A 15,371-nucleotide genomic window follows, 5' to 3' on the forward strand; every position below is an offset into this window, starting at 1 on the left:
AAAGAGGCAAGGGGCTCAACCTGAGGATAATGGCAGCAAAGGACAGAATAAGGGAATTCAGCACAGAATAAGTAAAGAGATAGAGTAGAACACCTTTTAATCTAAATGAATTTAAGTCTCCGGGAATGAACTCCATCCAAGGGTACTAAAAGAACTGGCAAATGTAATATCGGAGCCATGGCAATACAGTGGTACCTCGGGATATACGAAATACCCAGGTTACAAAATTTTCGGGATACGAAAAAATCCCATAGGGATTATTGGTTCCGGGTTACGAATGTTTTTTTCGGGTTACGAAAAAACTTTTGGTGCTTTTTTCGGCTTTTCGCACGGAATCGCGGCTTTTCCCATTAGCGCCTATGGCAATTCGGCTTACGAAGGTTTCGGTTACGAAAGCGGCCGCGGAACGAATTATTTTCGTAACCCGAGGCACCATGTAATAGTCTTTGAGGACTCTAGGAGAACAGGAGAAATCCCAGCCGACTAGGAGAAGCAAACGTTTCCCCATCTTCAAAAAGGGGAGAAAGAGGATGCCCAACAATTATCCCCCAGTTAGTCTGACATCAATCCCAGGAAATTCTGGAGCAGATCATTAAACGGAGAGTCTGTGAACATCTAGAAGGCAATGCCATCATCACAAAAAGTCACATGGGTTTAGAGAAAGAAGTCATGCCAGACAAACCTATCTCTTTCTTTATAAAATGACCATTGGTAGATGAAGGGAATGCTGTGGATGTAGTATATCTTGATTTCAGTAAGGCCTTTGACAAGGTTTCCCATGACATCTTGCAAACAAGCTTGTAAAAGGTGACTAGACAAGGCACTGTTACGTGGATTGGATTGGTTGACCGGCCGAACCCAAAGGGTGCTCAACAATGGCTCCTTTTCATCCTGGAGAGAAGTGACCAGAGGGGTGTCCAGTGGGGCTCTGTCCTGGGGCCAGTGCTATTCAACATCTTTTCAATGACCTGGATGACAGAATTGGGAGCATACTTATCAAATTTGCAGATGACACCAAATTAGGAGGATAATTAATACCCCAGAGGACAGGATCAAGATTCAAAATGACCTGAAAGACTAGAAAGCTGGGCCAAAGCTAACAAATGAACTTCAACACGGAGAAATGTAAGGTATTGCACTTAGGGAGGAAAAATAAAATGATAGATATAGGATATGGGGGACAATGGGTGAATGAAACACATGTGAAAGGGATCTAGGAGTCCAAGTAGACCACAAGTTGAACATGTGAACAGTGTGATGCGGCAGCTAAAAGGCCAATGCTATTTTAGGCTGCATCATAGAAGTATAGTGTCTAGATCAAGAGAAGTAATAGTGCCACTGTATTCTGCTTGGTCAGGCCCCACTAGAATATTGTGTCCAGTTCTGGGCACCACAATCAAAAAGGACATTGAGAAACTGGAGCCATGTGTCCAAAGGAGGGGCGACAAAAATGGTGAAGGGTCTGGAAACCATGCCCTATGAGGAAGGACTAGGGAGCTGGGGGTGTTTAGCCTGGAGAAAAGAAGGTTAAGAGGTGATATGACACCCTGTTTAATATTTGAAAGGATGTCATGTTGAAGAGGGAGCAAGCTTTGTTTTCTGCTGCCAGAGAACAGACCCGAACAATGGATGTAAGCTACAGGAAAAGAGATCCACCTGGAACATTAGGAGGAACTTCCTGAGAGTAAGGGCTGTTCGACAGTGGAATGCAGTCCTTGCCGGAGGTCTTTAAACAGAGGTGGATGGCCATCTGTCAGAGATGCTTTGATTTGGATTTCCTCAGGGCAGAATGGGGTTGGACTGGATGGCCCTGGTGGTCTCTTCCAACTCTACGATTCTATGAGTCTTGATTCTATGATCTCACACCACACCAAACTACAAATCCCAGAACTCCATAGCCTGGAGCCATGGCAGTTAAAGTAGTGTCAAGCTGCATTAATTCTGCAGTGTAGATGCAGACTGCATGATGGTATCAGGAGGCAAGAAGGCTCCTTCTATTTGAGGAAGCTGAGCAGGCCAGACTGGGGCTCCAGGAGGCCACATTTGGCCCCATGGACTAAAATTCCACTGTTTTAGACCATCTGTAAGCCCAAAGGAGTTGGACCCCTGAAGTAGGTTTCCACTGCCTCTGATCCAGGATGGAAGCAGAACCAAAAAGAAACATCAGGTTGACATTCTAATACTTGAGTTTTCCTCTTTGTCATAATCCAAAAGGCTTGCCCAGAGTCATCTCCCACTTTCCTTACATTACCAAGTGCAGCTTCTGGGGGGGCTTACATACAAGGGAATGGATGAACATAGTTGAATGTTGATATCAGGAGACAAGAAGGCTATTTGGGGAAACCAAGTGGGCCACATTGGGGCACTTGGAGGCCACATTTAGCCCCATAGCCAATTGTATGCCATCTGTAAAGCTGGAAGTGTTGGACACTTGAAGTTGGATGAAAGCAAAACCAGGGAAATATTGGATTGATATCCTAAGACTTGAGCTTTCTTGTTTGTCATATTCCAAAAGACATCTCTCATCTTCCTTACATTACCAGGTGCAGCTTTTGGGGGCCGGGGAGGGGGTGTTACAAAGAGGTGATCAACATCTGAACAAATGAACATCACTGAATGATGGTATCAGGGGATGAGAAGGCTATTTGGGAAACCAAGTGGGCCTATTGGGGCTCCAGGGGGCCACATTTGGCCCCGTGGCCTGCTGTATACCATCTGTAAAGCCTTGGACACCTGAGCTTGGACGAAAGCAAAGCCGGGGTTGGCCATAATCACCTCATTTCCTTATATTACCAGGTGCAGCTTTTTTGGGGGGGGGATTTGCATAGAGGTGATCAACATCTTAATGAATGATCATAACTGAATGATGATGTCAGGAGATGAGAAGGCAATTTCAGGAAGCCAAGTGGGCAAGACTGGGGCTCCAGGAGGCCAGATTTTGTTGTATGCCATTTGTAAAACTGAAAGAGAGGGACACCTGAAGTTGAATGAAAACAAACCCAAGGAAATATTGGGCTCACATTCTAAGACTTGTGCTTTCCTGTTTGTCATGTTCCAAAGTCATATTGCTCAAAGCCATCTCCCATTTGCCTTTCGTTTCCAGGTGTGGCTTCCGGGGGGGCTACATGGAGGTGATCAACTTGGACCCCGAAGTCCAGCAGCAGCTGACGAAGCTGGTCTCGGTGCGGCTGTGCCCGCCTGTGACGGGGCAGATCCTCCTTGATGTGGTTGTGAACCAGCCCCAGCCGGGAGACCCTTCCTACCAACAATTCAGCCAGGTGAGCAACACCAGGGCAAAACCCATACACAGAGGAAGGGCTGTGGCAGCGGATGGAACAGATGCACATGGGGATACCTGACTTCTGACTTGGGGATTGAAAAATAGCCATCTTTATTTATAGAATCAAGGGGGATACAGATGGGGAGAAAGGAGCGCTGAGACGCTGCCCCTTTCTGCCCCACACAGAGGCCACAGCAACCAAACAACACAGTCTCCAGGAGCCCTAAAAAGAACCTGCTCCCAGCAAGTTCTTTTTAGGACGTGCCCAGGGTGCCATTGGCATAGGGTTGCCATAACTGAGGAGCTCTGAACCGGGACAAATGTAGGACAAGGCTTTAAAATGTAGGACCTTTTTTTAAGGTACTACATTTTAAAACCTTGTCCTCCTCCTCCTTCCCGGCTTGGGAGGAAGCCCCGGCCTGCTCCCAGGCGGGGAAGGAGCGCAGGGGCCGCTTGTCATCGCAGCGATCGCCGCGGTGGGAAGCGGCCTCCTCCTCCTCCCCAGCTTGGGAGGAAGCCTCGGCCTCCTCTCAGGCCGGGAAGGATGCAAGGGCTGCTCCTCATCACGGCGATCACCGTGGTGGAAAGCAGCCTCCTCCCAGCCCCCACTCCCTTTCCTGGCCTCGGTGGAGGCTTGGGCCTCCATAGAGGCTGGGAAGGAGGGAGGAGAGCGCCTGCGATCGCCGCGATGGCGGGCGACCCCCACTCCCTTTCCCGGCTTCTGTGGAGGCCCAAGCCTCCACAGAGGCCGGGAAGGAGGGAGCAGAGCCAGGCCGCCTCCCTCGCCGGCGGAGGAGGCCAAGCAGGGAACGGAGGCGAGGCTCCTTTCCCTGCCTGGTGTCCGTCACGTGGGTGGTGTGTGTCCCAGGGACGGGGCCAAACCGGGGCGGGACCGTGCGGACCTGCCCCAAACCGGGAAAGTCCCGCCCCCTGGCAGGATATGGCAACCCTACATTGGCACCTTCACATGCAACAATGATGTCTATGTGGTGCTGTGCTGTTTGAACGCTGCACCTTGCGTATGTCATCATGGCGGCCCCCATGTGGATGGGGGCAAGCCATTATGGACACTCCGCTCTCCCAAGCCCTAAAATTAGCCCCAGTCTGTATCAGGTCATGGAATCCTAGAGTTGGAAGAGACCCCAAGGGCCCTGATCCAGTCCAATCCCCTTCATCTGCCATGCAGGAACTCTCAATCAAAGCATCCCCGACAGATGACCATCCAGCCAAAGAAGGAGACTCCACCAGTCTCTTCCACTGTCAAATAGTTCTTACTGTTTGGCAGTTCTTCCTAATGTTGAGGTGGAATTTCTTTTTCTTATACTTTGTACCCATTGCTCCTCATCCATTTCTCTGGAGCAGCAGAAAACAAGCTTGCTCCCTCCTCAATATGACATCCATTCAAGTATTTAAACAGGTTTGTCAATAGAGATAGAATAGTATGTGTATTGTTAAGCTTTTTAGAGATAGAATGGAACAATAGATTGAGACAAAAACTGCCTCTAGGATCGGTACCTTGCTCAGTTTTTCAGGCCCAAGAAAAGGCAATAGAAAGACAATATGCTGAATGCAATCTGTAATTTATTGATGTAATACAATATGTAGATTGTTTTCATCACAAACGGGGGAATGAGGAAGACTAAAATTAACAAAATTGCAAAATAATATTAGATGGAATGCCTAAAATTAAAAAAAATAGATGAGTTACAGAACATAACTCTGAACTCTTCTCTGAAGATGCCAAAGCCACAGATGCTGGCGAAATGTCAGGAATAAACTCTTCTAGAACATGGCCAAGAGTCCGAAAAACCCACAAAAACCCATAAAACTACCCCCAGCATGCTAGGCTCACAACATGCTCCAACTCCCAGAATTCCATAGCCTTGAGCCAGGGCAATTAAAGCAGTGCCTAACCCGGTTATTTCTCCAGTATGGATGCAGCCCCAGAGTCTTGGCTTGCCTTAGAGTCTTCATGTCCATCCTCCTCTGACCTGGACCCTTCTCTTTGCAGGAGAAACAGGCAGTGCTGGGCGCTTTGGCCAAAAAAGCCCGGCTCACGGAGGAGACCTTCAACCAGACGCCGGGGATCCATTGCAACCCAGTCCAGGGGGCCATGTATGCCTTCCCCCAAATTCAGCTGCCCCCTCGAGCCGTCCAAGAAGCAAAGGTGAGGAGAGAGAAGGGGGGCTTAAGTAAGGGGGTCAAAATCCCCAGTGTCCAGCTCATCTAGCTGCTGGAATCATTCAGTGCATTATTCTTTCCTTGTGTTTCCTTGTCTGAGAAAGGCATGCTTTTCTTTAAGTGGCCACTCTCTATCCAGCCATTTTAAAGATCTGTGGGAGATAATGCAAACATAGAAAGCTTCCCTTCCACCAAGTTGGACCCAGGAGTGGACAATACCTAAGCCTAGTACTGTCCACTCTGAGTAGCCATGGCGGTTGGCCAGACTTTCTTCCATGCAGAATGCCTTTCCTAAGCCCTGTCCAGAGATCCCTGGATTTATCTGCTGGTGGTCTACCAACTAGCTATTAAACAGACCTAAAGTCAACTTCAGAATCTCTCCTTCATTAGAGATTTGTAAAGACAGGTGGGATGGCCACCTCCTAAAAGTGCTTTAGTGGTCAGTTCCTTCCCTGGCAGGGCTTTGGACAGGATGAACTTTGGGGTATGGCCCAGATTCTGTGATTATAAGGGACCCCTTGCTTCTCTCCTCTGTTCTCCAGGCCCAAGGGCAGGCTCCGGACATGTTCTTCTGTCTCAAGCTGCTGGAGGAGACGGGGATCTGCGTCGTTCCCGGGAGCGGCTTCGGACAAAAAGAGGGGACCTTTCACTTCAGGTAAGACCCCTTCTGGTTCTCTTGGGGCTGGTGCCCTTGGCTTAGTCCAAGGAGAGCAAGGGAACAGCCCCAAACATCTGTCTGGAGGCCAACACACCAGTCCCAGCTCAGGAGCACAAGACGTTCCCCATAAGTCACCAAAGGAATGTTGGGCGCCGGACCTTATGGGGGGGGCTCTAGGACTATTTTAGGGCCATTCTGCTCCCCAATTCTGGGCACCACAGTTCAAAAAGATGTTGAGAAATGAGTGTGTCCAAACGTGGGCGAAGGGTGAAGGGTCTGGAAACCCTCCTCTGAGGAGTGACTGAGAGAGCTGGGTATTTTTAACCTGGAGAAGAGATAGTTAAGAAGTGATATGATAGCCCTTTTTCATTATTTGAAGGGATGTCATATTGAGGATGGAGCAAGCTTGTTTTCTGCTGCTCCAGAGAATAGGACACAATAGAGCAATGGATGCAAACTACAGGAAAAGAGATTCCAGCTCAACATTAGGAGAAACGTCCTGAGAGTAAGGGCTGTTCGACAGTGGAAGATGCTGCTTTCTCAAAGTTTGGTGGAGTCTCCTTCTTTGGAGGTCTTTAAACAGAGGTTGGATGGCCATATGTCAGGGGTGCTATGATTTGGAGTTCCTACATGGCAAAATGGGGTCCCTTCCAACTTTAGGATTCTAGGATGCTATTCTATGAAAGTTATTGGCATCCTGTTTTCATCCCTCTGATACTTCTATCTTTCTTACTCTCTTTCTCCAAACCCAGAATGACCATCCTGCCACCCTTGGAGAAGTTGGAGCTCGTCTTGAAGAAGCTGAGCCAATTCCATGACAAGTTCACCCAAGAGTATTCATAGTCCCAGGCAGAGCGGATGGCCAACAAGCTTGGCTAGTAGTGGGCCGGAAGTGGCGATGGGCCTGTGCCCAACTCACCTCCAGACTCTACAACCATCCCATTCTTCTTATCTATTATCTTTAATGCTCCACTCAAGAGGCCCATGCCAGTTGGGTATGGCCAGGGAAGTGGGACAACTCTGCTGTCTCCATTATCCACTTGACATCTCATGGCTTCCATTTGGCCACAGTAGAGCCCAGCACCAGCCACTGTGGTCATAGAAATGACCTGCTCAGTCTTATCAGTGATCCCTCCACCCTTATCTCTTTTACCATTCCTGTGGTGCCAATGGTGCCCATTTGTGCCAGTGGACAGAAATGTGCCTTTTTTTGCTGCCTCTGATATGCTCAGCTTTTCCTTTGGGATGCTCTCCTCTCTAAGGGAGCCTGAGGCCTTTAGGGATGGAAGTCACTATCCATGGTGCTTCCAGTGGTGAAAGAAAGTACCATTCCTGTTGGGTCTGCACCAAAATAGTCTTCCAACACAGACATTTGGACTCAGGCTTAGGGTCCTCCAGTTGTCCTCTTCCCAGCCAGTCCTCGCAGTTCTGTGAATGTGAGAGATGGACAGACAAGGATCAATAAAACCCACATGGTGGACACACTGGAAGGAGAGGTTCTCATCTCTGTGGATTCACAGGAAATGCAACCCATTTAGGCATGGATTAAGAAAGCGGACCTGCTTGGTTCAAAGATCTGAGGTTGGTTGCCTGAATAAAAAAGCTGGAGGCCCAGTCTAGCCTCCCTTGGCAGGGAGTTCCACTGCCTGGGAACAGCCACCAAGAAGACCCTGTTATGTCTGATAGCAAAGGTTTGGAGACAGGAGAAAATGTAGGCATCAGGGGATACCCCCCTAAATTAGGTCTTTCTTGACCTGGTGGGGGTCCAAAGATGCATCTCGTCTTTGAGGTATTCCATGTGCTCAGATTGGGATAAGGGTGTGTGAACTCACATGGGTTCAAGGAAGCTGTTGGAGACCAACACTCTTTGGGAAGGACATGCAGGCAGCGATCCTACACCCGCATAGTGTGAACCTACACTCATGTAATTAAGTGATGGTTTTGCCAAAGCCACCCTTCTGCAGAATACCAATATTGTTCAACCAATGCTGGACCAGCCCCTTTGCACTACAAAGAATCATGCACAGGGACTGTTTCTGCAGTCCCAGGAAATCAAGTGGCACATTGAAGGCCCCGACAAAACATTATACTCCATCCAATAATGCACAACTGTTTGGCTAGGATCCTGGTGGTTAGTAGTGTAGTTCCCAACCTTTGGTTCTTCAGTAGTGTAGTTCCCAACCTTGGACTTCATTTGCCTAACTTCCTGATGGCTGACCAAGTTGACTTCTGTGCTTCTGGGATCTGAAGTCCAAAACCAAAGGAGAACCAAAGGTTGGTAACCATTGGCCCATTGGATCAACTGTTGTATGGGGAGTCAACACATAGGTAAATCCAATTGATGGTTCTGCCCTAGTCAGGACTACCAATGGGATTTAAGCCCATGTGAAATGGTTATGTTTGTGGAACTCCTCTCATAAGACCACAGACTATGTCCATTGCACAACAGCCAAAAAAAGTAAAACTACATGGAGGGGAACTTACACAGGTGTAGGGCAGGAAGAAAACCAAGGATTTGAAATGTGCTGGATAAGTTTTACAGATACCATGGACTGCTAAAAAAGACAGATCATTGTGTCCAGAGCAAATCAAGCCTGAACGCTCCTTAGAATCCAGAATGACCATATTTTGGACACAACACAAGATGAAATGACTCTTTAGAAAAGACAACAATTTTTGGCCGGGGGGGAGGCAGAAGGAAAAGAGGAAGGCCATATTATAGATGGATTGATTCAACCAAGGAAGCCCCCATGTTGTCAATGGCCATCAAGTTGACTTGGATTCATTGCAACTCTATGAATGAGAGACTTCCAAGCTACTTCATCTTCAACTGCTCAGCTCAGGTCTTGGTTGCCCTGAATTTGCAGAAGGAAAAGAGGAAAGCCTCATTATAGATGGATCAAGTAGAGATGTTAAGAACACAGCATCTAGGAGGGCTCTCATGCGTAAAGCCACCATATGTTGAAGCCAACTTGATGGCAGTTAGCAATGGCACCAACAGGATTCTGACCATGATGTGGCTACTCTATTGGATTTGCTAGTGGTCCAGTTGAACAAGGGGTTTGGAGCGGGTAGCCCTTGTGGTTCCTTCCAGTGCCAGGATCGTAGGGCTCTATGATTTCTCTAGTGTCCTAATCCAACATTCAAACCACTATCCCACACTGCCTCTCACAGTGTTTTCTTGGCCAGATTTATCCTGAGGAGCTGTGCCATTGCCTTCCTCTAAAGCTGTGAGAGTGTGACTTGTCCAGGTCACCCATTGGGTTTCCATGGATGAATGGGGATTTGAACCCTAGTCTCCTGGAATCTAGTCCCTTATTCAAACCACTGTACCATGGGGGCCCCCCTCCTATGTGCCTTCAAGTCAATTCTGACTCATGACAATCCTCACTTAGAGTTTTCTAGGCCAGATATATTCAATTCAGGCTTGCTATGGCCTTCCTCTAACAGTGAGAGGGAGTGACTTCCTCACAATCAACCAGCGATTTTCCTTACCAAAACTAGGATTTGAACCCTGGTCTCCCAAAGGTCTAGGCCAACACTGAAACTGCCACACAATGCTGGCTCCCTGTGAGTGTTTAAAGACCAATCCAATTTGCTGGATCCTTTTGCCCCAAAATAGGTTCAACACCTTGGATAGTTCTCTTAAAGTCTAGACAAAAAGCCAGAGCGGACTCTCCATCTTCACATCGACACGACTTTCCACAACCTCAGCTGCGGAGGTGACCTGGAGGCACAGCTAACATTGAGGAAGACAATGGAAATGGTTGAAATTCGAACATGAAGAAATAACACACGTTTGCAAAGTGTTCTTGCTTATCTCAGGTCACGTCTTCCTCTATACAGGGCACAGACAATGTCTTGGGCGAAAAGAACACAAGGAGCTTTGTGCTAATAAACCTCTCTCTTCTTTTGCAAGATCTAATCAGTCAATTTCTGGTTTGTTGGCTGCCAAACATAAGCATCTCCAAACAGCTGAGAGGAGCATTTGAGACCCACAAAATAAGACCATCCTATTAGTGCATCTCTTAGTACAGTGGTTCCCAAACTTTGGTCCTCCATGTGTTTTCGACTGCAACTCCCAGAAGACTTAGCCAGTTTAGCCAACAGTCAGGAATTCTGGGAGCTGAAGTCTAAAGTATCTGGAGTACCAAAGTTTGTGAACTGCTGTCTTAGGCCCCATTCCCACTTAAAGATAAATCAGTGTGCGATCTGAATCGATGGATCGATTAAACAGCGGAGCGTGGTTCCCACTACATTTGCCCCAATTGCATTTTTTCCCTCCAAAATAATCCACTTGTGGTTCCCATTCACAAATGAATCGATTCAAAATGATTCGGTTCCAGACGGCCAAAGGGGAAATTTGAATCAATTCCAATGTGATTCACACTTGCGCAGATTTGATTTATCATAAAAGAAGTGGAAACAATCAGTGTCAAAAAGACACAGGTTAAATGGGTCTAGCACATAACTTCAGCAATTCAGATTAAGTGGGAACCAGGGTCATTTGAACCAGTTCAAACCAATTTATGATCTGGTTTAAAAGGTAGTGGGAATGAGGCCTTAGTATAGGTCAGTTTGGGTTGCAACCTGGCAATCTCCAGATATATGGGATTGCAACTCCCATAAGACCCAGCAGGAAGCAGTAGCACCTGGGCAAACATCCTCCCTTCCTCTGACTATCCCTCCTCCGTCTCCCATTGACCTTCTTCTAGGATTTTCTTGGCCAGATTTGTTCAGAGGGAGATTGCCACCATTGCCTTCTGCTGAGGCTGAGAGAGTGGGACTTGCCCAAGATCACCTAGTGCAGTGATGGCGAAGCTATGGCACGCGTACCAGAGGTGGCACTCAGAGCCCTCTCTGTGGGCACATATGCTGTCACCCTAGCACAGAATTTGGCAGAGTTTCTTACTAGAAAGCCAGAGAGACGTGGCACTTTGCAATAAATAAGTGGGGTCTGGGTTGCAGTTTGGGCACTCAGTCTATAAAAGGTTCACCATCACTGACCTAGTGGCTATCCATGGCTGAGTGGAGGTTCAAACCCTGGTCTCCCAGACTCTCCATGGCTCTTATTCAGGACTCCTGCATGGAAATTCCTGACGCAGAAGCAGTCTACCTGCACACATCAGCTGGGGGAGTATATGTAGCAACTGGGCTCTTGCCAGTGGGCTTTCTGGTGGCATCTGGTTGGCATACCAGAGAGGACTGATTCCTTTTGTGCCCACATGTTTGCCAGAGGAGGACCTGGAACAAAGTCAAAACCAATCTGTCGGTCGGACTGGTCTGACTCCCTGGAAGCATTTAGTGCCACTGCAAGACAAAGGGAGTCTTTTCAGGCAGTCAGTATTCCTACACTTCATGGATCAAGGATGCTCAATCCCAGTTGTCTGCACAGCTATTGTCTAAATACATGGCCATGAAATGGCTGAAGGACACCACTATGGGTGCATCTACGCTGTAGAAATAATGCAGTTCGACACCACTTTAAGTCCATCTTAAAGAGTCCTGGGATGTATAGTTTTGTGAGGCCACAGAACTCTTTGGCCAAGAAGGCTAAAGACCTTACAAAACTGCAAATCCCAGGATTTAAAGGGGTGTCAAATTGCATTATTTCTACATTATAGATGCACTCTAACAGCCACCAGTTCTGAGAAAACTGTTGAAACAGAGGCATGCAATGTTTTGTCCTAGTAAAATGCGTCACTCTGAGCCCCATGATTCTGGATGCTAAGGCTGAGATCCGATAGCAGAGTTGAGAAGGAAGGAAATAAAAGAACGCTGAGATGGACGGACAGATAGGCATCCCTTTGCAAGGGAAAATGAGCGTGATAAGATCTGTAAAGCTAAAACTTCAGCCTCTTTGGGTCCAATTGGCTTTGAACCTGTCAGGAACCTCCCTCTGGGAAGGAGACAAAAGCAGGCTACACACGGTTCTCCATCTCCTTGTTGGCTGAAATAGCCACCCCTTAAATTTCGTTGTGTTGTGTGATGCCCCAAAGGCCGAGGGACCCCTGTTCTCCCCAAAATGGTCCAGCAGCTGAGAAGGACAAGAGATCCAGAACTCCGGTCCTCAAGGTAAAATGGGGAGGGTTTCGTGGTGCTGCTTTTTCTTTCCACTTAATTTTTCCAAATGATTGTGGAATTAATACCATCAGAAAAGACACCCCCTCCCCTCTTATTTTTCATAGGACTTTATCACACGAGGAAAATTGGAAGGTTAACCAAAGGTTTATCCGGAGACATCCAAGGTATTTCATGAAATTTTGCAAAAGATTTTCAATCGGCATCGCACCCAAACAGAAGGCAATCCAAATGCAATCGCAAGACATCCCAGGAATAGCTGAATTCAGAAAAAAATATTGAATTGATAAATCCTTTTCCACTGTGAATTGGCAGTCAATTCGCATTTGCATTAGTATGAAATGCGTCTCCGGTTGGGACGTGGGATTACTATTGGCCATGGGGTCCTGTCCTCCCTGCGCATGCGCAAACGTGCTAATTCAAAATCAATAAGGCGATGGGTACATACTCATGTGATGAATTCATTCACATTCACACTGCTTTCTCTTTCGGATGGACGCTGTGTTTGCCTGTGAGTGTGATAAACTACAATGTAATTTCTTGCATATTCGGATTGCCCCCTCCCTTTCTTCTTCTTTCGTGACGGTGATGCATTCCTCCGTGTGAAAAAGGCCATAGAATTATAAAACCGGAGAGGACCTTGAGTGTCCTCTAGAACCTCTGCATAATGGATGGTAGCAGAGTGCAGTGCTTTCATACCATGGAAGAGTTGGAAGGGACTTTGTCTAGTCCAACCTGCCCCCCCCCCCCCCAATTGCCAGTGAAGGAATCCATAGCTGAAAGCTGACCCTCCAACATATCCTTAAAACCCTACAGTGAAAGGGAGCCCACTGCAGCTGCTGCCATACTGCAGCATTAATGCAGTTTGATATCTCTTTAACTGCCATGGCTCCGTGCTGCGGAATCCTGGGATTGGCAGTTTGCGGTGGCATGCGCTTTCTGACTGAGAGGGCTAAACAGAGCACAACATTACTAATTCCAGAATTACATAGCATGGGATTCAAATTCAAAAAGGACATTGAAAAAAGAAGTGTGTCCAGAGGAGAGCAACCAAAATGGTGTAGGGCAGGGGTAGGCAACCTGCGGCCCGCGGGCCAGATCTGGCCTGGCGAGGCCTTGAGACCGGCCCCAGCCCAGTCCTACCACTGATTGCTGCCGGGGCCTTTGGGGGGCAATTGTCTATAGAAGCCTCAGAAACATGCATTTATATTAACATATTTTTTTTAAATCAGCAATTTTTTTCATGTGTCCTCCATTTTTTTTTTTAAAAAAAAAGTGTCATCCATTTGAAAATTCTGCCCGACGTTTGTTCCGGTTTATTTATATATTTAATTTTTTTAAAAAATAATTCTTATTTTTTAGCTTTGGCCCCCCAGTTGTCTGGGGGCCCCCGGCTCAAAAAGGTTGCCTACCCCTGGTGTAGGGTCTCTGGAGACCACTGAGCCCTATCAGAGTGCCATAGGAAACTGTGCAGATTTAATGTGAAGCTCCACTCCTCTCTGCTCTGGGCCCACAATAAACACCATCTCCCAGAATTCCATAGGCCCATGGGCCCAGGATACCTGGAGGACCACCTCTCCCCATACATTCCGCCCTGCACCCTCAGAACATCTGGGCAGCAACTTTTGAGGGTCCCAGGGGCTAGACTGGCCTCCACAACAAGGAGGTCATATACCATTGTCGCCCCGACCCTCTGGAATACGCTGCCCTTAGAGCTCCGCTCAGCTACCTCCCTGGCCCAGTTCAGGAGGGAGCTAAAAACCTTCCTGTTCAGGTTGGCGTTCCCTGAATTAGATTCCAGCTAGTCTCCCCCTACCCTTCGACAGTGATGGCAGCTGGCTGTTGGGGTTTTAATGTTGATGATGTGTTTTAATGTTTATTTTAATATTGTTATTGATATATGTATTTGTATTTTATTGTATTAGCTGTTGTTCACCGCCCTGATCGATGGAAGGGCGGTATATAAATAAAACTTTATTATATATATATATATATATATATATATATATGTATTATAAGCCTTTTGAGCCAGGGCAGTTAAAGCGGTGCCAAACCAGGTTATTTCTCCAGTGTGGATGCATCCAGAGAGGTCTTTCACTGGCTGGAGCTTATTTCAGCTCCATCCCCCTCTATGGAGACCTCAGCCACGTTAGCCCTACCTTTTTGCTCCCTCTCTCACTTGTGTCTCTTCTCTCCATTTGCAGAATGGCCTTGCTCTGGACCTGGCTGCTGGCCACTGAGCTCCTGGATGGGCTGAGGAAGGCAGAGAGCTGTTTGCCACCGCCGGGGGGTAAGGAAAGTGGGCAAGGGGGGCCAGGGAGGGCAAAATGGAGCCCACATATGGCCAATCCATATCATGGGCATGCCCTCCTCCAGTGCTTTGGTGTATATAAACACTCATACCATGAAAGGTTTGCTATGTGCCATCAAGTTAGTTTCCATTTATTCTGTGTGGATAGGCACACACTTAGAAACATAGAGTCTTAGAGTTGGAAGAGACCCCAAGGGCCATCCAGTCCAACCCCATTCTGCCATGCAGGAACTCTCCATCAAAGCATCCCCAACAGATGTCCATCCAGCCTCTGCTTAAAGAACCCAAGGAAGGAGACTCCACCATAATCTCCGAGGAAGGAGTTTGTTCCACTGTCAAACAGCCCTTACTCTCAGGAAGTTCCTCCTAATGTTGGGGTGGAATCTCTTTTCCTGTCGTTTGCATCCATTGCTCTATTGTGTCCTATTCTCGGGAGCAGCAGAAAACAAGCTTCCTCCATATTCAATGTGGGAACATAAACAAACACCCGGTCACATTTGTTGTTATAAATTTATTGTTCTTATACCCCCCACTTCCTAACTAGAGCCCAAGGTGGCTCACAATGTCATGCTATCTCTTTCTATCTATGTGTGTATAAAAAAATTGTATTGTGGAGGAGATATATATACATATGCGCGCACAGAAAGACACACACCATTGGCAGTACCTTACATTTCTCTGCCTTGAATTTCATTTTGTTAGCTGTGGCCCAGCTTTCTAGTCTACTCAGATCATTTTGAATCTTGATCCTGTCCTCTGAAGTATTAGCTATTTCTCCTAATTTGGTGTCATCTGCAAATTTGATAAGTATTCTCCCAATTCTGTCATCCAAGTCATTGATAAAGATGTTGAATAGCCCT

At 47.2% G+C, this 15,371-nt stretch overlaps 2 protein-coding genes across 2 annotated transcripts in view; both read left to right on the forward strand.

The window, feature by feature from the left end:
• LOC121929719 (alanine aminotransferase 1-like) overlaps nt 1-7,609 on the forward strand; it is a 102,082-nt gene extending 94,473 nt beyond the window's left edge. The window contains 4 exon segments of the mRNA XM_042465575.1: nt 3,104-3,278; nt 5,292-5,447; nt 6,004-6,116; nt 6,872-7,609. Of these exon segments, the coding sequence (XP_042321509.1) occupies nt 3,104-3,278; nt 5,292-5,447; nt 6,004-6,116; nt 6,872-6,962 (535 nt within the window). The 3' untranslated portion in view covers nt 6,963-7,609.
• The window catches only part of LOC121929725, a 106,995-nt gene that overhangs the window by 57,734 nt on the left and 33,890 nt on the right, over nt 1-15,371 (forward strand). The window lies entirely within an intron of this gene.

Source organism: Sceloporus undulatus, chromosome 4, assembly GCF_019175285.1.
Source record: "Sceloporus undulatus isolate JIND9_A2432 ecotype Alabama chromosome 4, SceUnd_v1.1, whole genome shotgun sequence".
Lineage (NCBI taxonomy): Eukaryota > Metazoa > Chordata > Lepidosauria > Squamata > Phrynosomatidae > Sceloporus > Sceloporus undulatus.